At 44.6% G+C, this 24,649-nt stretch overlaps 1 protein-coding gene across 2 annotated transcripts in view; it reads left to right on the top strand.

Moving 5' to 3' along the window:
* Window positions 1–24,649, top strand: part of HACE1 (HECT domain and ankyrin repeat containing E3 ubiquitin protein ligase 1) — a 61,255-nt gene that overhangs the window by 14,603 nt on the left and 22,003 nt on the right. Inside the window, exons 12-19 of one of the 2 annotated variants that reach the window (XM_081324241.1) lie at window positions 1,020–1,348; window positions 8,340–8,408; window positions 13,034–13,121; window positions 17,113–17,224; window positions 17,308–17,405; window positions 18,257–18,344; window positions 20,082–20,231; window positions 20,867–21,063. In XM_081324241.1, the coding sequence (XP_081180367.1) occupies window positions 1,020–1,348; window positions 8,340–8,408; window positions 13,034–13,121; window positions 17,113–17,224; window positions 17,308–17,405; window positions 18,257–18,344; window positions 20,082–20,231; window positions 20,867–21,063 (1,131 nt within the window). Of the gene's footprint in view, window positions 1–1,019; window positions 1,349–8,339; window positions 8,436–13,033; window positions 13,122–17,112; window positions 17,225–17,307; window positions 17,406–18,256; window positions 18,345–20,081; window positions 20,232–20,866; window positions 21,064–24,649 lie in introns of both variants that reach the window. The other variant, XM_081324242.1, reaches the window with a different exon arrangement.

The following is a 24,649-nucleotide window of genomic DNA, read 5'->3' as shown; positions in this document are numbered from 1 at the left end:
TACTGTTGTTACTTGGGAAATCAGAAAGTGAAGGGACCATAGGACACTCTTGAAATTGTGATCTATTTTTTCAGCAGGCATCTAACCCATCAAGACTCCAATAACCCCCAGAATTGCTAGCAATACTTGACTAGGAAATGTCTGAAGGACACCAAAATGGAAAATGTTGATCCAGCTTCATAAAGAATGCATTTCATTCTTCATTACAATGAAATTTGACATTGTTGTTTATTAACTCTTCAGTTACAATCCTTTTTAACAGTATAAACACTTTGTTCTTTGGAAGTTGAATATCAGAGTGTTTGACTTGTCCAACTCATACTTTGCTGTCATACTGATAAATTAATGACAAAAATAAATTATCCTATAAATTATGGATAAATGATTGGCATTTGTATATATCAGAATATATTATTTGTTTGGTATTTGCAAAGTATGCTTATCTGCAATCTCTTAAGAATTGAGAACGAAACATTCTGATGTTTTCTGCTGTAGTAGATATTCTTTTAGGTTTTAACTGCCGGATTTTAGATGATCTTCTTCTCCTTCTCCTTCTCCTCCTTCTCCTCCTCCTCCCCCTCCTTTCCAGCAAGTGCAGGATCAACATTTTCCCCACATCAATCTAGTTTTGATTGATTGGTTGCAACAGGAATTAATCAATTAGCTTGTTGCCCAAGCTTGATGTGAACCTGGCTAAGAGAGAGTAACTGGTTCAAAGTTGCCCAGCCAATTTTCATGCCTAAGGCGGGATTAGAACTCAGTCTCCTAGTTTCTAGTCCAGCAATTTAACCACTACATCATACTGGCTCTCATTTATTTCTTTTTAATATTTTATTTTAATATTTATCAGGGAAATGGTTATTTTTCATGACAGAGATATGCCAGAAGAAATGGCTTCCCTACTTGTTTAATTAAAAAAGGAAAATACATTAGAATTGCCAGTGTTCAAATCAGTAAATGCATATAGTAAACTATTGTAAATTGACCTAAAATTTATCCCCTTAACTTATATTTGGTAGCCTTTGGAATTACTTTGGCACTCATTAGACGAATGGCTAGCCCTAATATCTGCAGAATTAATGAAGGACAAAACCAACATTTCTTCTATCTTGCTGAAGCCAAAAGGACCCAGTCACCAAGAAGATAGCATTCTTACCCCGACTTTTGAAGTAGCTTCAAGTGAGACGAATGCACTTTCGGCGGAAACAGAGGAATCTAAAATGTGTGAAGTTGGCAGTGCCCAGGAAGCTTACGTGGACTGCCAAGATGTTATTTCTGTGACAGCAAACCGGCTGAGTGCTGTCATTCAAGCATTTTATATGTGTTGCTCTTGTCAGATGCCTCAAGGGTAAGTTTCAGAGCTTTTCATTTCCTTCTTCCAGATCATTTAAAACCTGGTTTCTCCTCTGCTTCCCACTCAGTGACCTGCGTGTCTTGGGGTTACAGTGATAACTGGGGCTGGCTGGATTGCTGTTGCTAAACATTGTTACACCACACTTTTCTACCACATTGCTTAGCGGCTGCAATCTTGGTCCCAATTGCCATTGTAACTCAAGGCCTGAGTTAAATAATCAACCTGTGAATACTGAGATCTCTGTTTCTGTCCTGTCACCAGAAGCCATATATGATCCCAGCAGAATTCTAGAGAATCACCAGAAGTAAATGTTAACAAAGAAGGATTTACACTTTCTCATTTATTTATTTGAGAATGCACATAATTGTCAGGAGGCAGGTCAAATAGGAAAACTGTGAAGAATGAGAGCAAGTTAATAAGACTCTTAGAACATCATAGCCGGTGGAAGGATGTCACAAAAATTATACTCATTTAGGGCTCCCCCAAAGAACTCTTTAAGACCCCATGGAGTTAACTCTGGGTAGGTTTACATACCATTAACTCACGGTTATTTAACTATATGTCATGTATACATCATATTGACGTGGTTTACACGCCACAGTGGATTAAACCAACAAGTTATGGGCAAGTGCGGTATATCATCTCATCCTTTGTGTTATCACAGTGATAATATGTACAATATATATACCGTATATACTTGAGTATAAGCCGAATTTTTCAGCCCACTTTTTGGGCTGAAAAATTCCACTTCGGCTTATACTCCAGTCAACAAAAAAACTTACCGAGGACTTGTGCGCGGCCGAGGCTTTGGTGCTTCCGGGATCGCGCGCACCTCTCCCAAGCCACCGCCATCCGGAGACCTGCCGAAGTTTGGGGAGGTTTGGGGAGGTGCGCGCGCACCTCCCCAAACCTCCCCAAACGTCGGCAGGTCTCCGGACCTCCGCGCCTTGCCTGCCTGCTTCTTTCCGCAGCGGAAAGAAGCAGGCAGGCAGGGCGCGGAGGAACGGAGACCTGCCGACGTTTGGGGAGGTTTGGGCGCCTCCCCAAACCTCGGCAGGTCTCCGTTCCTCCGCGCAGACCTGCCGACGTTTGGGGAGGTTTGGGCGCCTCCCCAAACCTCCCCAAACCTCGGCAGGTCTCCGTTCCTCCTGCCGACCTTTGGGGAGGTTTGGGCGCCTCCCCAAACCTCGGCAGGTCTCCGTTCCTCCTGCCGACCTTTGGGGAGGTTTGGGCGCCTCCCCAAACCTCGGCAGGTCTCCGTTCCTCCTGCCGACCTTTGGGGAGGTTTGGGCGCCTCCCCAAACCTCGGCAGGTCTCCGTTCCTCCTGCCGACCTTTGGGGAGGTTTGGGCGCCTCCCCAAACCTCCCCAAACCTCGGCAGGTCTCCGTTCCTGTTTGGGGAGGTTTGGGCGCCTCCCCAAACCTCCCCAAACCTCGGCAGGTCTCCGTTCCTCCGCGCAGACCTGCCGACGTTTGGGGAGGTTTGGGCGCCTCCCAAAACCTCCCCAAACCTCGGCAGGTCTCCGTTCCTGTTTGGGGAGGTTTGGGCGCCTCCCCAAACCTCGGCAGGTCTCCGTTCCTCCGTGCAGACCTGCCGACGTTTGGGGAGGTTTGGGCGCCTCCCCAAACGTCCCCAAACCTCGGCAGGTCTCCGTTCCTGTTTGGGGAGGTTTGGGCGCCTCCCCAAACCTCCCCAAACCTCGGCAGGTCTCCGTTCCTCCGCGCAGACCTGCCGACGTTTGGGGAGGTTTGGGCGCCTCCCCAAACCTCCCCAAACCTCGGCAGGTCTCAGTTCCTGTTTGGGGAGGTTTGGGCGCCTCCCCAAACCTCCCCAAACCTCGGCAGGTCTCCGTTCCTCCGCGCAGACCTGCCGACGTTTGGGGAGGTTTGGGCGCCTCCCCAAACGTCCCCAAACCTCGGCAGGTCTCCGTTCCTGTTTGGGGAGGTTTGGGCGCCTCCCCAAACCTCCCCAAACCTCGGCAGGTCTCTGTTCCTCCACGCAGACCTGCCGACGTTTGGGGAGGTTTGGGCGCCTCCCCAAACCTCGGCAGGTCTCCGTTCTTCCTGCCGACCTTTGGGGAGGTTTGGGCGCCTCCCCAAACCTCGGCAGGTCTCCGTTCCTCCGCGCAGACCTGCCGACGTTTGGGGAGGTTTGGGCGCCTCCCCAAACCTCCCCAAACCTCGGCAGGTCTCCGTTCCTGTTTGGGGAGGTTTGGGCGCCTCCCCAAACCTCCCCAAACCTCGGCAGGTCTCCGTTCCTCCGCGCAGACCTGCCGACGTTTGGGGAGGTTTGGGCGCCTCCCCAAACCTCCCCAAACCTCGGCAGGTCTCCGTTCCTGTTTGGGGAGGTTTGGGCGCCTCCCCAAACCTCGGCAGGTCTCCGTTCCTCCGCGCAGACCTGCCGACGTTTGGGGAGGTTTGGGCGCCTCCCCAAACCTCCCCAAACCTCGGCAGGTCTCCGTTCCTGTTTGGGGAGGTTTGGGCGCCTCCCCAAACCTCGGCAGGTCTCCGTTCCTCCGCGCAGACCTGCCGACGTTTGGGGAGGTTTGGGCGCCTCCCCAAACCTCCCCAAACGTCGGCAGGTCTCCGTTCCTGTTTGGGGAGGTTTGGGCGCCTCCCCAAACCTCCCCAAACCTCGGCAGGTCTCCGTTCCTCCGCGCAGACCTGCCGACGTTTGGGGAGGTTTGGGCGCCTCCCCAAACCTCCCCAAACCTCGGCAGGTCTCCGTTCCTGTTTGGGGAGGTTTGGGCGCCTCCCCAAACCTCCCCAAACCTCGGCAGGTCTCCGTTCCTCCGCGCAGACCTGCCGACGTTTGGGGAGGTTTGGGCGCCTCCCCAAACGTCCCCAAACCTCGGCAGGTCTCCGTTCCTGTTTGGGGAGGTTTGGGCGCCTCCCCAAACCTCCCCAAACCTCGGCAGGTCTCTGTTCCTCCGCGCAGACCTGCCGACGTTTGGGGAGGTTTGGGCGCCTCCCCAAACCTCGGCAGGTCTCCGTTCTTCCTGCCGACCTTTGGGGAGGTTTGGGCGCCTCCCCAAACCTCGGCAGGTCTCCGTTCCTCCGCGCAGACCTGCCGACGTTTGGGGAGGTTTGGGCGCCTCCCCAAACCTCCCCAAACCTTGGCAGGTCTCCGTTCCTGTTTGGGGAGGTTTGGGCGCCTCCCCAAACCTCCCCAAACCTCGGCAGGTCTCCGTTCCTCCGCGCAGACCTGCCGACGTTTGGGGAGGTTTGGGCGCCTCCCCAAACCTCCCCAAACCTCGGCAGGTCTCCGTTCCTGTTTGGGGAGGTTTGGGCGCCTCCCCAAACCTCGGCAGGTCTCCGTTCCTCCGCGCAGACCTGCCGACGTTTGGGGAGGTTTGGGCGCCTCCCCAAACCTCCCCAAACCTCGGCAGGTCTCCGTTCCTCCTGCCGACCTTTGGGGAGGTTTGGGCGCCTCCCCAAACGTCCCCAAACCTCGGCAGGTCTCCGTTCCTGTTTGGGGAGGTTTGGGCGCCTCCCCAAACCTCCCCAAACCTCGGCAGGTCTCTGTTCCTCCGCGCAGACCTGCCGACGTTTGGGGAGGTTTGGGCGCCTCCCCAAACCTCGGCAGGTCTCCGTTCTTCCTGCCGACCTTTGGGGAGGTTTGGGCGCCTCCCCAAACCTCGGCAGGTCTCCGTTCCTCCGCGCAGACCTGCCGACGTTTGGGGAGGTTTGGGCGCCTCCCCAAACCTCCCCAAACCTTGGCAGGTCTCCGTTCCTGTTTGGGGAGGTTTGGGCGCCTCCCCAAACCTCCCCAAACCTCGGCAGGTCTCCGTTCCTCCGCGCAGACCTGCCGACGTTTGGGGAGGTTTGGGCGCCTCCCCAAACCTCCCCAAACCTCGGCAGGTCTCCGTTCCTGTTTGGGGAGGTTTGGGCGCCTCCCCAAACCTCGGCAGGTCTCCGTTCCTCCGCGCAGACCTGCCGACGTTTGGGGAGGTTTGGGCGCCTCCCCAAACCTCCCCAAACCTCGGCAGGTCTCCGTTCCTGTTTGGGGAGGTTTGGGCGCCTCCCCAAACCTCGGCAGGTCTCCGTTCCTCCGTGCAGACCTGCCGACGTTTGGGGAGGTTTGGGCGCCTCCCCAAACCTCCCCAAACGTCGGCAGGTCTCCGTTCCTGTTTGGGGAGGTTTGGGCGCCTCCCCAAACCTCCCCAAACCTCGGCAGGTCTCCGTTCCTCCGCGCAGACCTGCCGACGTTTGGGGAGGTTTGGGCGCCTCCCCAAACCTCCCCAAACCTCGGCAGGTCTCCGTTCCTGTTTGGGGAGGTTTGGGCGCCTCCCCAAACCTCCCCAAACCTCGGCAGGTCTCCGTTCCTCCGCGCAGACCTGCCGACGTTTGGGGAGGTTTGGGCGCCTCCCCAAACGTCCCCAAACCTCGGCAGGTCTCCGTTCCTGTTTGGGGAGGTTTGGGCGCCTCCCCAAACCTCCCCAAACCTCGGCAGGTCTCTGTTCCTCCGCGCAGACCTGCCGACGTTTGGGGAGGTTTGGGCGCCTCCCCAAACCTCGGCAGGTCTCCGTTCTTCCTGCCGACCTTTGGGGAGGTTTGGGCGCCTCCCCAAACCTCGGCAGGTCTCCGTTCCTCCGCGCAGACCTGCCGACGTTTGGGGAGGTTTGGGCGCCTCCCCAAACCTCCCCAAACCTTGGCAGGTCTCCGTTCCTGTTTGGGGAGGTTTGGGCGCCTCCCCAAACCTCCCCAAACCTCGGCAGGTCTCCGTTCCTCCGCGCAGACCTGCCGACGTTTGGGGAGGTTTGGACGCCTCCCCAAACCTCCCCAAACCTCGGCAGGTCTCCGTTCCTGTTTGGGGAGGTTTGGGCGCCTCCCCAAACGTCGGCAGGTCTGCGCGGAGGAACGGAGACCTGCTGAGGTTTGGGGAGGTTTGGGGAGGCGCCCAAACCTCCCCAAACAGGAACGGAGACCTGCCAAGGTTTGGGGAGGTTTGGGGAGGCGCCCAAACCTCCCCAAACGTCGGCAGGTCTGCGCGGAGGAACGGAGACCTGCCGAGGTTTGGGGAGGCGCCCAAACCTCCCCAAACGTCGGCAGGAGGAACGGAGACCTGCCGAGGTTTGGGGAGGTTTGGGGAGGCGCCCAAACCTCCCCAAAGGTCGGCAGGAGGAACGGAGACCTGCCGAGGTTTGGGGAGGTTTGGGGAGGCGCCCAAACCTCCCCAAAGGTCGGCAGGAGGAACGGAGACCTGCCGAGGTTTGGGGAGGCGCCCAAACCTCCCCAAAGGTCGGCAGGTCTGCGCGGAGGAACGGAGACCTGCCGAGGTTTGGGGAGGCGCCCAAACCTCCCCAAAGGTTGGCAGGAGGAACGGAGACCTGCCGAGGTTTGGGGAGGTTTGGGGAGGCGCCCAAACCTCCCCAAAGGTCGGCAGGAGGAACGGAGACCTGCCGAGGTTTGGGGAGGTTTGGGGAGGCGCCCAAACCTCCCCAAAGGTCGGCAGGAAGAACGGAGACCTGCCGAGGTTTGGGGAGGCGCCCAAACCTCCCCAAAGGTCGGCAGGTCTGCGCGGAGGAACGGAGACCTGCCGAGGTTTGGGGAGGCGCCCAAACCTCCCCAAAGGTCAGCAGGAGGAACGGAGACCTGCCGAGGTTTGGGGAGGTTTGGGGAGGTGCCCAAACCTCCCCAAAGGTCGGCAGGAGGAACGGAGACCTGCCGAGGTTTGGGGAGGCGCCCAAACCTCCCCAAAGGTCGGCAGGTCTGCGCGGAGGAACGGAGACCTGCCGAGGTTTGGGGAGGCGCCCAAACCTCCCCAAAGGTCGGCAGGAGGAACGGAGACCTGCCGAGGTTTGGGGAGGTTTGGGGAGGCGCCCAAACCTCCCCAAAGGTCGGCAGGAGGAACGGAGACCTGCCGAGGTTTGGGGAGGCGCCCAAACCTCCCCAAAGGTCGGCAGGTCTGCGCGGAGGAACGGAGACCTGCAGAGGTTTGGGGAGGCGCCCAAACCTCCCCAAAGGTCGGCAGGAGGAACGGAGACCTGCCGAGGTTTGGGGAGGCGCCCAAACCTCCCCAAAGGTCGGCAGGAGGAACGGAGACCTGCCGAGGTTTGGGGAGGTTTGGGGAGGCGGCCAAACCTCCCCAAAGGTCGGCAGGAGGAACGGAGACCTGCCGAGGTTTGGGGAGGTTTGGGGAGGCGCCCAAACCTCCCCAAAGGTCGGCAGGAGGAACGGAGACCTGCCGACGTTTGGGGAGGTTTGGGGAGGTGCGCGCGATCCTGGAAGCACCGAAGCCTCGGCCGCGCGCAAGTCCTCGGTAAGCTCCGGGCGGTCACTTGCTTCGCGTCTCCTGAGGGAAGGGGGGGCGACTGGAGCGGGCGTGTTTCCTCGCCTGCTGGGCGCCGCGATTTGCCCGGGGAACGCGCGGGCCCCGAATGACAGCGTGGAGCGAGGAAGCGGACAGCCAGGGCTTCCCCGAGAGCCGCGGCCACACAGGGTATTCCTGTGTATTCAGGCTTGCAAAATGGCGGATCGAGCCTCTGCTGGCGGCAGAGGCTTGCAGAACGGCGGATCGGCTTATACTCGAGTCAATAACTTTTTCCACTTTTTGGGGGTGAAATTGGGGGTCTCGGCTTATACTCGAGTCGGCTTATACTCAAGTATATACGGTAATATCTATGTATATGTAATTGTATGCTGGGCTGTATTTTAAAATAACATTATACAATATGTTTCCAGTGTTCAAATTAGATTATTAGACCATTAAAGGGGTTTGAACCTTCCTCTGGGAGTGCTTCCATAGCTGAGTGTTTTTGTAACTTTTTTCGCCCATCTACTTTATTAAATTAGAGTTTATGCATATTTTTTAAATTATCCTTTCAAAAACATTTATGGATAAAATGTTTTAATATAGAGAAGGTAACCTTAATGAAGCTGCTTCAAAGGTAGTTTTTTAAAATATCTTGGAAAGAAAATATTACAATGAATTATTATTTTTGACATTGGTTACTTTGTTAAACTGCTTGGACTTTTGTTGCAGAATGACATCTCCTCGCTTCATAGAGTTTGTCTGCAAAAACGACAATGTTCTTAAATGCTTTGTAAACCGGTATGTCACCAGAAATACACATGCTTCGTAAGTTGCGCGTAGCTCGGTGAAAGTAGTTGTGGTAACTGGTTGGAATGCTTATCTGATTCTTAGTTTGGAAACATTTTTATTCTTTTGAAACTTTTCTAAAATAATTCCCAAAAGGGATGTTATAAATTATCTGATGAACCACTGTTGATTAGGTAACAAAAAGCCAGTGTGGACTACTGTCCCATCTCTTCTTGTGCTTGTGGGGGAAAAGTTTTGGAAATAAGAGGCTTGTTCTGAGTTGCTATTGATTTGTGTAGGTCAGGGGTAGGCAACCTTGGCTCTTTTATGACTCGTGGACTTCAACTCCCAGAATTCCTGAGCTGGCTGGCTCAGGAATTCTGGGAGTTGAAGTCCACGAGTCATAAAAGAGCCAAGGTTGCCTACCCCTGGCGTAGGTGGAACACTTGAGCGATTCCAAGTATTGCTTTATTAGAATCAGCCAACTTGGAATGTTACAACCAGGGCTTTTTTTCTCATAGAACGCTCAGAATGGCGTTCCGGCACCTTTTTTTTGCAAAACAAAAAACAACAATAAAACCCAGCTCCCTTATTGGCTTTCCTAAGCCTATTGCAGGGCTAGCAATCTTGGCTCTTTTTTATGACTAGTGGACTTCAACTCCCAGAAATCCTGAGCCAGCCATGCTGAGGGGAAAGGGAGAGGTTTCCAAGCTGAGCCATGCTGGCTCAGGAATTCTGGGAATTGGTGTCCTTGAGTCATAAAAGAGCCTGCATTAGAGGAGGACATTAAAATTATTTACAGGATTACTTCTTTAGGAACTAAACTTTTAGAATCTAAAACAGCTAATTCAAAAAAGCCAACAGGAAAGAACCTCACATTTTTCATCTGCTTCTGTCTTTTGGAAGGTAAAATTAGATAACAAAATAATCTATTTCTTATGTTAACATCTCTGCAATGAAATCAAAGGTAACAGGAAAGAAATGAGAAACATTTTTCTCAATGTAATATGTCTAATTTAGCTGATTCTAGAAAAAATAGTATCTTTTGTACACTCTTGAAAACTATTTTGAATCTAAACAATTCTTAAGAATGAAATATTCTTAATTTGGACTTTACTTTTACTGTTTGAACTGTTGTGTGTTTTGAAAAATAGATTATTTAGAATCTAGTTATGTTGCACTTCAGTCTTTAAATAATTAACCTAGTATATACATAACAATATATGATGTTTTTCCTGGTGAGCTTAACATCAATAACAACATTCATTAAAAAGGCTAAAATAATTTCTGGTGCTATTATCTGTATAGTAAAATTTTGGACAAGCAGTGATCATGTTACATATGTGCATAAGCGTAGTCAGTAGCATATGCCAACTTGGAATGTTACAACCAGGGCTTTTTTTCTCATAGAACGCTCAGAATGGCGTTCCGGCACCTTTTTTTTGCAAAACAAAAAACAACAATAAAACCCAGCTCCCTTATTGGCTTTCCTAAGCCTATTGCAGGGCTAGCAATCTTGGCTCTTTTTTATGACTAGTGGACTTCAACTCCCAGAAATCCTGAGCCAGCCATGCTGAGGGGAAAGGGAGAGGTTTCCAAGCTGAGCCATGCTGGCTCAGGAATTCTGGGAATTGGTGTCCTTGAGTCATAAAAGAGCCTGCATTAGAGGAGGACATTAAAATTATTTACAGGATTACTTCTTTAGGAACTAAACTTTTAGAATCTAAAACAGCTAATTCAAAAAAGCCAACAGGAAAGAACCTCACATTTTTCATCTGCTTCTGTCTTTTGGAAGGTAAAATTAGATAACAAAATAATCTATTTCTTATGTTAACATCTCTGCAATGAAATCAAAGGTAACAGGAAAGAAATGAGAAACATTTTTCTCAATGTAATATGTCTAATTTAGCTGATTCTAGAAAAAATAGTATCTTTTGTACACTCTTGAAAACTATTTTGAATCTAAACAATTCTTAAGAATGAAATATTCTTAATTTGGACTTTACTTTTACTGTTTGAACTGTTGTGTTTTGAAAAATAGATTATTTAGAATCTAGTTATGTTGCACTTCAGTCTTTAAATAATTAACCTAGTATATACATAACAATATATGATGTTTTTCCTGGTGAGCTTAACATCAATAACAACATTTATTAAAAAGGCTAAAATAATTTCTGGTGCTATTATCTGTATAGTAAAATTTTGGACAAGCAGTGATCATGTTACATATGTGCATAAGCGTAGTCAGTAGCATATGCCTTTTTAAAAATATCAAACATGCAAAGAAACAAGTCCAAAATATCTGTATTACATCCAGAAATGCCAACTTTGCAACCAATACTTCTCATCCATAACTATGGCACCCTAACCTACATACATGCAAATGTTTCTCTGGGATCAGTAATGCAGCAGGGATTGCCTTTTCCTTCCAGTAACATATACCTAAAACCAGTTTATTGCATTTGGCAATTGTACTAAAAAAAATCTCATTGTCAACCAATATAATTTATTTATTTATTTGTTTGTTTGTTTGTTTGTTTGTTTGTTTGTTTATTGATGGGATTTATATCCCGCCCTATCTCCCGAAGGACTCAGGGCGGCTAACAACAAAACATATAATAAGTACAGAAATCAAGATAAAAATAAAATTGAAATCATCTGTGCAATAAATTAAAATTAAAGAATTAAAAAATAAATTAAAAATTCTACATATAAATTAATTAAAATGCCTGTCAGTCCAGGTCAGCCTGGTGGAACAGGAGTGTTTTGAGGCCGCGGCGAAATGATTGGAGGTTTTGGGCCATCCGAAGCTCAGGGGGGAGCTGATTCCATAGGGCTGGCGCTCCCACAGAGAAGGCCCTCCCCCTGGGGGTCGCCAGCCGACATTGCCTAGCTGACGGTACCCTGAGGAGGCCTTCTCTGTGTGAGCGTACTGGACGATGGGAATTTGTTCCCGGCAGCAGATGGTCCTGCAAGTATCCCGGACCTAAGCCATGTAGGGCTTTAAAGGTAAGTACCAGTACCTTAAATCTCACCCGGAGGGCAACTGGTAGCCAATGCAGCTCACGCAGGAGGGGTGTAATATGGGAGTATCGGGGTGCTCCCATCACAACCCGTGCAGCTGCATTCTGCACCAGCTGAAGCCTCCGGGTGGTCTTCAAGGGCAGCCCCATGTAGAGAGCATTACAGTAATCAATACGGGAGGTAACGAGTGCGTGGGTGACTGTACGTAGGGCATCTCGGTCCAAAAAGGGGCGCAATTGGTATATAAGACGAATCTGTGCAAATGCCCCCCTAGCCACGACTCCAATATGATCTTCAAAACTGAGTCGTGAATCTAGGAGGACGCCCAGATTGCGTGCTCTATCAATGGGAGGTAACATCTCTCCTCCTATAGTCAGAGATGGAACCTCTTGGACTAAACGAGATGACGGTATGTACAGCCACTCAGTCTTGGCCGGGTTGAGTCGAAGCCTGTTTTCTCCCATCCAAATCTGTACCGCTTCCAGGCAACGGGACATCACATCGAGGGCATCACTGGGTTGGTTTGGGGTGGAGATGAATAGCTGGGTATCATCAGCATATTGATGATATTTAATTTGAAATCAAGTGAAAAATTGATTTAAATTATTTTATTAAAACAAATTAATGGCAATTCTTTTATAAAATCTTGCCTCAAACAAAATGAGTTTGACATGCCTGCTCCAGATAGTTGAATGCTCCAAAATAAATTCTAGACCAGGCCTGTACATGCAGCCTACCAAGCACCCTTGGACAGAGCACAGACTTTTTTTAAAAAAGTAATAAAATCACCACCACTGCCCTGAAAGTCATGTTGCCTAGTGCCTCCATGACTTACCATGACCATGAACTCCAACACTGTAGATGCTCCTCTAGTCACCAAATCATTGATTAGCCCACCAGCATTCCTTTGCAGACCACAAAGATTTTTAATTTATCACTGTGGGCCTTTCCCTTCTACAAGTTGCACAGACCTCTTCTAGATTTTCCTCTTGCCTTTCTGAGTTAACTCCTTGGTCTGTCATTGAGCAAGAATTGACTTTGTAGGGAAGCATATTATCATTTGATGTATATTTAACATATGTTCTACCTTTATTTACCAATTATATAATATTTGTGTGCAATCCACATGGTGAGGTTTGGGGAAACTTACAATAGAAAAAAATGTATTTTTAAAACCATAAGATTAAAACATCGCCTGGCCCGCACCTTCTCCGCTGTCCGCACCGCGCAGCCCTGCCATATAGAGTGGGCTCTGCTGCTCCCACAGCACCAGCTGTGCCGGCTCCAGCCCTGGGGGGGGAGCCCGCCACCAATACCCTTCGCACCTGTGACTGTAGTAGCGCCCCCCCCACCTCCTGTGCCCGCCAAGATGAGAGTTCCGGCACTTTTTTTTTTTACAAAAAAAGCACTGGTTACAACAAAACTTTTTCAACTCAGCTGTTTAATTCTGAGTTTGATGCAAGTTTTCTATTTCACGCATGCTCCTTCTTAGACGTAAATATTGAAGTTCACTGTAATTGTTCTTGCATTTAAAACAGGCAAAAACTCCATCTGAGTTGGTGTATATTTGACCTGAATTAGTGAGCTCCATTCCATTTTGTTTGTTTTTCCAGAAATCCTGAAATTATATTTGATCACTTCCATTTCCTTCTTGAGTGTCCTGAACTCATGTCCAGATTTATGCATATCATAAAAGCACAGGTAAATATATTCAAAGCCTAATTTAAAATTCCTCATTCAAGTCATGCTGTGTAGCCTTATGGTGGTGGTGGTGGTGGTGGTGGTTCTTCTCCTGGGAGGGATGAATGAAGAATGTCATTAGTATAGTATATGCCACAGTCATGCCAAGGCTGTATACTCCCAGGAGGGTGATCAAAGGAATAAAGGTAATCCCAGCTGCCCAGCTAAAGGAAGTAAGCACCAATATTGGGCAGAAGCTATATAGAAAGATGTTTGAAGCAGACCATCACTTTACTGACAATGGCAAAAGCATCAGTTCATACTGAATTGAGAAGGCAGTGCTAAACCACATGGATAGAAAGTATAAAATGATTGATGATATAGTGCCAGATGATGTGCCTCTTAACATGATGGCACTCAACATGCTACTGAGGTATTATTTATTTCACAGTTAGATTAAAGCCTTTGTAATGTTTGTTAGCTGATTTTTGCAGTGCAAGAAAAGGAAAGCTGAAGCCCTAAATACAAAATCAAGGGGGGAATGTGGAATATAAGAAACACGAGCATGGGAAAGCTTAACACAATGAAAGATGAAATGCATCTATTACTCACTGACATCTTAGTTATCAGCAAGTTAATATGGACTGGAACTGGATGCTTTCAGCCAGAAGAGCACCCTGCTTATTTCTCAGGACATGAAAAACGAAGAAATGGCAGTGTTTTCATCATTAGGATTGGTTTAGCAAGAAACTAAAATTCAATTACTGGCAGAATAATAATCAGAGTTCTTGGATAACGCTTTATGAAGATTATTCAAGTTTATGCGCTAAACATTGATGCAGGATAAGAGGAGATTGATGAGTTTGATTATTAGTTTGAAATTGATTGAAGATATAAGCAAGATGTGCTGCCTCTGGTTGAAGACTAAAATGCCAAAAATTAGAAATCTTAAGGAAGAAAAATGTAGTTGGGCTAGAGTTATTTTCTTCCAAATGACAAGGGATAATTTGTCACCTATGCAAAGATTTTAAGCAGGAGAAGGACAATCTACCATATTTTCTGGCGTATAAGATGACTTTTTAACCCATGAAAATCTTCTCAAAAGTAAGGGGTCGTCTTATACGCTGGGTGCTGAAACTTTAGGGACAGGGCTGGCTGGAAAACCTGGAGCGGGTCTTCCATTTGGTCTGCGCAGGGAAAGCGGGACCAATTGGAGAAGAAGCTGCAGCCTGTGATTTTTTACAGGCTGGGGTCTGGGCGTCTTTCCTTCTAAAGTTGAAGAGCAGCTGCAGTCTATCCCAACTTGAAAGGCAGGTGGGGAATGCAGCAGCCAGAGCAGCTGCTTAGCTCTAAGGACACATTTGACTCAGGAACTGGGCGGGCTGGCTGGAAAACCTGGAGTGGATCTCCCATTTGGCCTGCGCAGGGAAAGCTTTAGAGTGAATTAGGAAAAGTTTAATCCACTTGCACTGTTTTATGTTTACATGTTTGATGACAAACAGCCTTATGTTTATAAGTGACAGTTTTCCTACTAAGTACCTGCATGTCATAAGCATTTGAATTAAAATTACCATATTAAAATCAAATCTGATGTTTTTTAATTTTTATTTGGTGTGTGTTGGAAGAGGGGTAGTCTTATACGGCGAGTATAGCCCAAACCCTATAATTTAACAGGAAATGTAGGGGGTCGTCTTATACGCCCAGTCTTATACGCCGGAAAATACGGTATATTTTCAAGAGTGGGAATTACTCCCAACTGCCCCTCTCCCACTTTGCAGCCTTTGGGATTCCTCTGATTGAGATTGCAGAAAATTGGAAGTGAGGAACAAGTTAAAAATGTATTGCAAATTCATATCATGGAGAACCCCCCCCATCCGAAGATCCTGCTCAAAGACCTTCCTAAACCAAGCACAACTATTTGTTTTTTTTTTAATCCCATTTATATCCCGCCCTTCTCCGAAGACTCAGGGCGGCTTACAATCTAAGAAGCACAAATCAATGTGCTTAGCAATAGCCTTCATTCTATGTACAGTTGCAAGAAAAAGTATGTGAACCCTTTGGGATTACGTGGTTTTTTGCATGAATTGGCCATAAAATGCGCTCTAAACATCATGTAAGTCACAACAATAGAAAAACACAGTCTGCTTAAAATAATACTACACAAACATTAGCTGTTGTCATGTTTTAATTGAACATAAGATGGAAACATTCACAGTGCAGGGTGGAAAAAGTATGTGAGCCTTTGGACTTAATAACTGGTTGACCCTCCTTTGGCAGCAATAACCTCAACCAAATGTTTCCTGTAGTTGCAGATCAGACCTGCACAACGATCTGGAGTAATTTTGGACCACTCCTCTTCACAAAACTGTTTCAGTGTAGCAATATTCTTGGGATGTCTGGTGTGAATCGCTCTCTTAAGGTCATGCCACAGCATTTCAATCGGGTTGAGGTCAGGACTCTGACTGGGCCACTCCAGAAGACGTATTCTGTTCTGTTGAAGCCATTGTTTTGTTGAATTACTTGTATGCTTTGGGGTCATTGTCCTGTTGCATCACCCATCCTCTGCGGAGCTTCAGTTGGCGGACAGATGGTCGTACGTTTTCCTACAAAATGTCCTGATAAACTCTGGAATTCATTTTCCCATCAATGACAACAATCCGTCCAGGCCCTGAGGCAGCAAAGCAGCCCCAAACCATGATGCTCCCTCCGCCATGTTTTACAGTGGGGATGAGGTTTTGATGTTGGTGTGCTGTGCCTTTTTTTCTCCACACATAGTGTTGTGTGTTTTTCCCAAACAACTCAATTTTGGTTTCATCTGTCCACGTTTGAAGTTTGCAAAAGAGCACCTGGATGTTCCACAGCACTACTGGCAAAATATACTGTGGACAGATGAAACCAAAATTGAGTATATTTTGCCAGTATTTTGCTGCCTCCGGGCCTGGACAGATTGTTGTCATTGATGGGAAAATGAATTCCAGAGTTTATCAGGACATTTTGCAGGGAAACGTACGACCATCTGTCCGCCAACTGAAGCTCCGCAGAGGATGGGTGATGCAACAGGACAATGACCCCAAAGCATACAAGTAATTCAACAAAACAATGGCTTCAACAGAACAGAATACGTCTTCTGGAGTGGCCCAGTCAGAGTCCTGACCTCAACCCGATTGAAATGCTGTGGCATGACCTTAAGAGAGCGATTCACACCAGACATCCCAAGAATATTGCTACACTGAAACAGTTTTGTGAAGAGGAGTGGTCCAAAATTACTCCAGATCGTTGTGCAGGTCTGATCTGCAACTACAGGAAACATTTGGTTGAGGTTATTGCTGCCAAAGGAGGGTCAACCAGTTATTAAGTCCAAAGGTTCACATACTTTTTCCACCCTGCACTGTGAATGTTTCCATCTTATGTTCAATTAAAACATGACAACAGCTAATGTTTGTGTAGTATTATTTTAAGTAGACTGTGTTTTTCTATTGTTGTGACTTACATGACATTTAGAGCGCATTTTATGGCCAATTCATGCAAAAAACCACGTAATCGCAAAGGGTTCACATACTTTTTCTTGCAACTGTATGCCTGCTTATTAGGGCTTTCGGGGGGCCCCAAGCGGCATTTTTACAAAGTCAGCTTATTGCCCCCAACAATCTGGGTCCTCATTGTGTGGCCTAACTCACTTTGCAGCCTTTGATTCTCCCAGTTTTTTTCAGTTGCCTCTGAAAAAGTTGCTTGCTGTGTAATCAGTGGGATGAGTCAACAGAACTATTTTGCTAATTCCCTATGTCCAAGATAGCTTTGCCCTTTTATATCTTATTAGGCATTGTGAAAGACATCCTTCCAAATGATGGGAGTCTTTCAAAACATTTTGTAATAATGCTGTTTGAATCTCTTCTAAGAAACAAACATTATGCTGAATTTTTGCACGGAAATCATAATCTTTGTCTTAGTGTTTCTACTTTTAATTCTACCCCGCCTGATAAATCAAACATTTATTCTTGCATATTCTCCTTAGCCATTTAAAGATCGCTGTGAATGGTTTTATGAACACTTGCATTCTGGACAACCGGATTCTGACATGGTTCATAGGCCTGTAAGTGAAAGTGACATTCTATTAGTTCATAGAGGTAAGGTTCATGTGTATAATATTCTTTGTATTAAATACTTACATATTGAACAAAAGTGAGAAATTAACGTTTTTCATATTTAGATTCTATTTTTAGGAGCAGCTGTGAAGTTGTATCTAAAGCAAGTTGTGTAAAGTTGAAGCAAGGAATTGCTGTACGTTTCCATGGTGAAGAAGGCATGGTGAGTAACATTATATACTTGATAATAATTGTAAGATGTAGTTTTTAGGAGTGTAGTTTCCTTAGGATAGAAATTGTTCAAAAATTGTTATAAAATTTGTGTTTAATGAAGGAGAAAAAAACTCCTTAGCTGTTGAAATGGGCTTGAGGTAGACATTTCAAAACACAAATATTTCTGAAAGCAAAGATTAATAACAGAATTGTGTGTTACTTCTAACCTCCTGCTAGTGTTCCTTTACAAAGCGCTATATATCTGGTGCTAATGCTTGGGTCTTGTTCGAAAGCACTGGGTGGTTGTTAATCAGGTTTGAGCCATAACTTCTTAAAAGAGGGGTCAGAAGTTCGTAATTTCCATGGCAGCTCTATTCTTGTCATTGAAGGTCCAGTACAAATCAACTGACCACCACAGTGGAGGTCAGAATTTGGGTCATAAGCAGTAACAGTTGTAAGTCCGGGGAACCAATTCTTGCCCTGTTCACCGCCCTGAGTCCTTTGGGAGAAGGGCGGTATAGAAATATTATTAAATAAATAAATAAATAAATAAACCAGGTGATTGGGCTCAATTTTATGAACGTTTTTACAACAGTCATAAATTGAATTACTGCATTCATTAAGTTAACCATGTGGTTGTTAAGCGAATCCATACTTTTGAATGGGCTTTTTTTGGGGGGGGCCCTGGAAATTGGTAAAAAATATAAATTGTGGTCATGTGTCCATGGGTCACTGCAAACGGTCATAAATATGAGTTGGTTGCCAAGCACCTGAAATGCAAGCCATTTTATACTAATAATGAACATCTTAGCATATTTCAAATTATGCATATGTAATACTATATATATATTTTGCTTCTAGGGTCAAGGGGTGGTACGTGAATGGTTTGATATCCTTTCCAATGAGATTGTTAACCCAGATTACGCCCTTTTTACTCAATCAGCTGATGGTATGTTGGTGTCTTTCTTTAGGTTACAATACTTATAGTTCATCTAAAATATTTAACTGAATCTCTCCCCAGAAATACATTTTTGCTCTAAATTTTCTTATGGTTTACAAGATCCAATCAATCAATCAATCCAATCAATCAATCAATCAATCAATCAATTTATTATTACAGCCAAAGGCCAACACATAAACATTCAAATAAAACTAAACAGAAGGAACACAAGGAGATATAGCAATATATTACAATTAATGATGTAATCAATGGGTGACCAAGGTCTGCCTAGTTTTACAGACAGCATAACAAAACCTAGCAACCTTCAGAAAAACTGAATCATACTGACATGACAATAAAAATACATTGAGTATAGCCTAATGTATAACAACACATAATAAAATTAATTATAAAAGATTATTTAAAAAGATCTAAAATGTTTGTTTAGGTTTCTGGCGAATCCCCAATGCTGCTGCGCAGAATCTACCCACCTGCGCCGTGATCACTGCCTGATGCAAAGAAATAGTTTTAAATGTATTCTAGTGGCTAGTTCTGTGATTTTTAACTGCTGCATGAATAGAATGAATAGTGAATCACTGCAGTTATTAAGTTAGTGACACGGTTGTTAAGTGAATCTGTTTTCCCCATTGACTTTGCTTATCAGAAGGTTGCAAAAGGTGATCACATGACCCCCCCTCCCGGGACACTGCAACCGTCATAAATATGAGTCAGTTGCCAAGTGTCTGAATTTTGATCACGTGACCATGGGGATGCTGTGATGGTTCTAAGTGTGAAAAGCGGTCATAATTCACTTTTTTCAGTGCCGTTGTAACTTCAAATGATCACTGAATGAACTGTTGTAAGTCAAGGATTACCTGTAATGGCTGCTTTCAGGCCTTTAGATTCAGAATCAAGTGGCCAGACTACTATCCCAAACTTTTGATTACAATTTTTTGACTGGTCTTTTCTTAATCTGAAGATATTGACAAAATCAGAGGTTCATAGAAAGTGAGAATATTGTACATTTTAAAGGAATAATTCCCTCTCTCCAGTCTTGAAATTTGGTAGTTTTGGCAGAGAAGGCAAGAAAGCCACCGTTACGGCTGCTGAAATGGGGCAGTTGTAATTTGTACAATGACAAGTGAAATTAGAAAATCGACAAAGTCTGTGGTGCCTTAAAAATTCAAATTTTAAGATTGTCACCTGTGGAATGAGTAGAAGAGGTTTTCATCCTATTATGGTTATTGATTAACTATGTCATAATGTTTATCTACGTTGATTGATGAATTCTTCCTAGTTATTTTATATATTTTAAACTTAGTCATCAACTGTGAGATATATATTTTGCATCCAATTTACCTATAGCCTTTTAACATTGACCAGGTGTATATTTGCCACTGAGTATGACCCTGTATAATGATGTAACATATGTATAATATGTATGAGGGTCCACAAAAATCGTATACTATGCTTTTTGAATCTATTTTTATTGCTACAGGTGGGATGATTAGAAATCTATTGGTAAAAACCATTTTTTATTTGAAACCAGGATTGTACATCTGAAATATATTTGTTTTCTCCTTTATTGTATTTTTTTTGTTCTGGAGAAAAGTGTATTTTTATCACTTCATTTTGTACATTATTCTGAATCTCAAAAACAAAACAAAAAAACAAAACAAAAGTCTGTAATATAAAGTGACTGATGTTTTAAAAGCCATAAATTTAATCTATTATTTTTTTTTAAAGGAACAACTTTCCAGCCCAATAGCAACTCTTCTGTGAATCCTGATCACTTGAACTATTTTAGATTTGCTGGACAAATCTTGGGTTTAGCTCTTAATCACAGACAACTAGTCAACATTTACTTCACAAGATCATTTTACAAGCATATTCTTGGTATGATTCTATTAAAATGTTAATGGTTTTGTTGAGATGTCTAGTGGATAATAAAGGCCTCTAAAAGTTAATTGTATTGTGTTATTTAAGCCTCTTCCATGCTCTATTACTGTGCTTAATGAGAGCTGCAGCATTACTACAAAAGCAACAATATATATATATGTATATAAAGCTTTAAGCTTCCCATCTAGCTGTAATGATAGTTAAGCATCTGATGGCACCAATTAGCATCAATGTAGTGCTTTTATAAATGCTTTTCATGTAAAAAATATTTATGTAGATATTATAGCAGTTAGGATTAGTTAGCTAATGTGATGGACGTATAACAAATGGCTCCGAAGCTGAAAGTGGCAGGCTAAGTATAAAAGCCCATCTTTTGTGAATCCTTTAGATTTGCAAGAGGCTTTTTCTTATTGTTCTGCTCTTAAGCACAGCAGTAGCCTATATAGTGTAGCTTTAGTTGTCAACCAGTTAACAATAATTTCATGGCAACAGAACGGCTTGTAATAAATCACTTTCCTGAAGGTAATCTCTTTCACCCTGTGTTGTTTCAGAAAGTCTGTAGAGGGCAGACATTGACCACAAATGAAACCATTTCAGCAGGCAAACTGAATTTTGTTTGCATTGTCTCCAAGGTATTCCTGTAAACTATCAGGATGTGGCATCTATTGATCCAGAGTATGCAAAGAACTTGCAGTGGATTCTAGACAATGATATCAATGACTTGGGGTTAGAGCTGACCTTCTCGGTGGAAACGGATGTATTTGGAGCAATGGAAGAAGTGCCTTTGAAGCCGGGTGGTGCAAGCATAATTGTCACACAGGAGAACAAAGTGAGTCATTTGGGATTACATTTGTCTGGGGTGATTCTGAAAGGTAGCCCCCTTCAACTGGTATACTAATTGCAAAGTTGGTTCTAATAGGCAGCTTTTTCCTAGTGTGTTGAGAAATTAAACCAGAAATAAGAAGCAGCCATGGCTACCTATTGTTATGAGGTATCATACAGAGTCTGTTTATTAAATACGCCAGGCATATTCCTTCATTGGTTCTGAAGGGGCAGTGTATAATAAAACAATAAAACATATGTAGCTTTCTTCTGTGCCGCTTCTTTAATAGTATTCTCATTCCCCTTTCTTATCTATGCTTTGAGAAGCAATTCAGTCCTAGATTTCTGTTTACATGCCACTACTTTATACAACTTTTATTTTCATGTCATATTAATAGCCTTTTTAAAGTCTTTAGAAACTTGTTTGGTGTAGGTTTTTTTTAATTTGTGCCTTCAAGTAGGTGTTGTACTGAAGTTTTCTTAGCAAGATTTCAGAAGTGGTTTGCCATTGTCTGCTTCCTAGGGTTGAGTGCATACGTAATGTTATTTCCATTGATTTCAGTGGCAAAGGCATTGCTGAAAAGTTTTGATCATATTCCATTTTCAATAGATATTTATCAGATTTAAAACTAAAAATCCATATGTATGTCTTCCTATGTACATTTATTGCAGGTTGCCAAATCTTGTATGTCTGTCAGGAAGATGCATATAATACCATATGAGTTCAGTTGGTCAAAATTAGAATGAGGTTTGTTTAGATTAAATCCATGCAATGATATGGAATAAGTTCATGATAACTAATTTAAACTCCTGTAGATTTTTATGAGTCTAATCTATGATTAACTAATCTGGATACAGGTTTACTCTTGATGAGTGAAACATATAACAGATATTTCATTTTTACTTTACTAAGGATGTATAGAAAAGGTATGGTTTTGGTATGGCTTTAAATAGTGTAGATTGCACATGGTGTAGATTAAATATAATTAAAACAATTATATTTTTGTAAGATTTTTTGTGGCAATACACTTGGTACCATTATGAAGTATTGGCAAAGGATCTTTCACAGTCTGCTGTTTCTTTTCCATTTTGTCTTTCGTGTAATAACTGCATTTTGTTGGACTAACCAATTGCCATGCTAGTTAGTGACCACTTGGTGTCTCTTTATTTTTATCTCCTCCCTTTTAGCTTTTGTAATGTCACAACCATTTATTATTTGTTTATTTGGTATTTGATCTTGATCAGCGTGAGTGATTTATGGAAGCTAGTTCCATATTCTGCAGGTGATGCAAAGGTATGGATTCAGGTGTTTGAAGAACTATGTTGGAATAGGCATATCGGAGAATAAGCAAATCCTGAAGTGAATCTGATTGTTTATCTGAAGGTTTGTGGAAAAAAATAATAATAAAAAAATACCAGCCACAACTAGAATTCACAGTTGTCATAATTACTAGAATATGCAAAAAACTGGAATTCTACACTGAAAGATGAATAGACATGTCTATTCCTGCATGTTTTCATTAAACTACGGATTTGAAAAGAAAAATCACCTCTTTCTTATCACGTCTCCTGACTTTCCCTCTCTTTATTAGTTTTAGTTATTGAGGAAAGCTTGAAATATCTTTAGTGCCAGTTTGATTCTGAGGGAAAAGTTACTTAATGATTTATGTGGTTAGAGAGATATAATTTTTAAATATTTCCATTGCAATAGACAGCTATAAAATGCGGTTTCCCCTGCAAAATGGGGACATCTGTGTAGAGATGCTCCATCTTCAGTATTGTAGCTGTTGCCTTGTGAAGGGCAGCTCACTATGTTTACCCTGCTTGAAAAATCTCAAATCATACTGACAAAAAGCTGGAGCACGTAGATGATTTTTTTTAGTAAATATTTACTAAAATGAGGAAACGGAACTTTTAAGATATGCAAATGTTGGTAGAATGTTGTGGGTACTATGCAGTGTTTTGAAAGGGATAAATGTTTGCTGAAAGAAGCAAAAAAAAACAACACTATGTAAGAACTTGGATCAGTTCATTCACAACTCATACTTTGAAAGTACGAAAAACAAAAGTTAAGTTGCCATCTGAATTGCTTCCTTAGGTTGTGTGTGTTATGAAACAAGAAGAGGGCAAGAATATATGAGTGCTGAGTGAATCTATGCTAAATGCCAAAGAAATGAATGACCTGAAGGGATGAAGGTTAGCTTATATAGAGAGAATGAATGAGAATCAGATTTTAAGGAGGAGAAGGAAGAGGAGGAACAAGTGAATGGCCTGAGAAGAAGAGACAAAGAAAGTTGTTTTTGGATTGAGTTGATAAGATCTTGAAAAAGAAACAGTAAAAAGTTTTTACATGATTCCATACATGCAGTATGGTTTTTCTAAATTAACTTGAAACAAATACATTAGATTTGAAGCTCAGGTTAAATCCTCTCATTTCGTGGCATCTCTGTGTAATGAAACTGAAATAATGTTTTGCCAACAATTAAATATGTTCAATGTAGGCTTCTCCAAGATGGGGAGGAATATGGGGGATACAGAGTAGTCTGTTATGACCTCTTCAATGGAAGAGCTTTGAAGGAAAGTTGTTGAGTCCTTTCCATGGAAATATAATTTAATTCTAAATATATTGGCACATAATACTTTTTTCTAAAATTAGAAATTTATATATACCTTTCACCAAGATCTCCATATTTGGCTTTCTAATATTGTTCTGAACCAGCCCTCTTCTCGCAACCCCTAATTAAGAGAAGAGTCTGGAAAGCGTCCAAGGCTAAAAGGCTTCTGCCAAGATTTAATTACGCAGTTAACAAAAACACAAGAGCTTGTCTTCTCAAGCGGAAAAGTTGCTTTCAGCAACCAGCCCCTCCCCAAACACTTCTTTTATAGAGAGCTCAGGGCGTGGTCTCCCTGTGCCTCCTCCCGAGGAGTCCCATAGTCTTTCTTTGTTTGTCCCTGCTCGTCTGCCTCCTGCGTCGGGCGTCCTTGAACAGGGCCAGCTGTGGGTCATCATCCTCCGCACTCTCGGGCTCACACAGCTGAGAAGAGGTCCCCGGCTGAGGACTCTGCAAAGCCTCCAAATCATCATCAGCCGGTTCGTTTCCCTCCTCCCCCACATTTGAGTCCTCCGATACATCGGACCCGGCTGTCGGACCCACAGGCTGGCCCTGAGTCACAACACTATCCCGCACCGCAGGGCCCTTCCCTCGGGTCTGCCGATCCGGATGCGGTCGGGATGGGAACTGTTCGTGAAAAGCAGTCACCAACGCAGGGGCATGAACGGCGGTCGCGTCTTCCCATGTGAAGTCCTCCGGCCCGTACCCTTTCCACTCGATCAGGTACTGGAAGCGACCTTTCAGCCAGCGGGAATCCCTGATGCTGGCGACCTCGTACTCGGGGGTGCTGCCTCCATCACGAGTTCCTGATGGGGGAGGTTCCGCTTGGCGAAGTGGACAGGCCGGTTGTTCGGGGACCAACAAGGACCGATGGAAGACGGGGTGCACGCGCAGGGAACGTGGCAGAGTTAAACGATAGGCGACTGGGTTGATGACGGCCTCGACTGGGAACGGTCCAAGGTAACGGTGGTCCAGCTTCCT

The sequence above is a fragment of the Vipera berus genome (genome assembly GCF_964194415.1).
Source record: "Vipera berus genome assembly, chromosome: 1".
NCBI classification, from domain to species: Eukaryota; Metazoa; Chordata; class Lepidosauria; order Squamata; family Viperidae; genus Vipera; species Vipera berus.
This window is presented reverse-complemented; position numbering and strand designations above follow the sequence as displayed.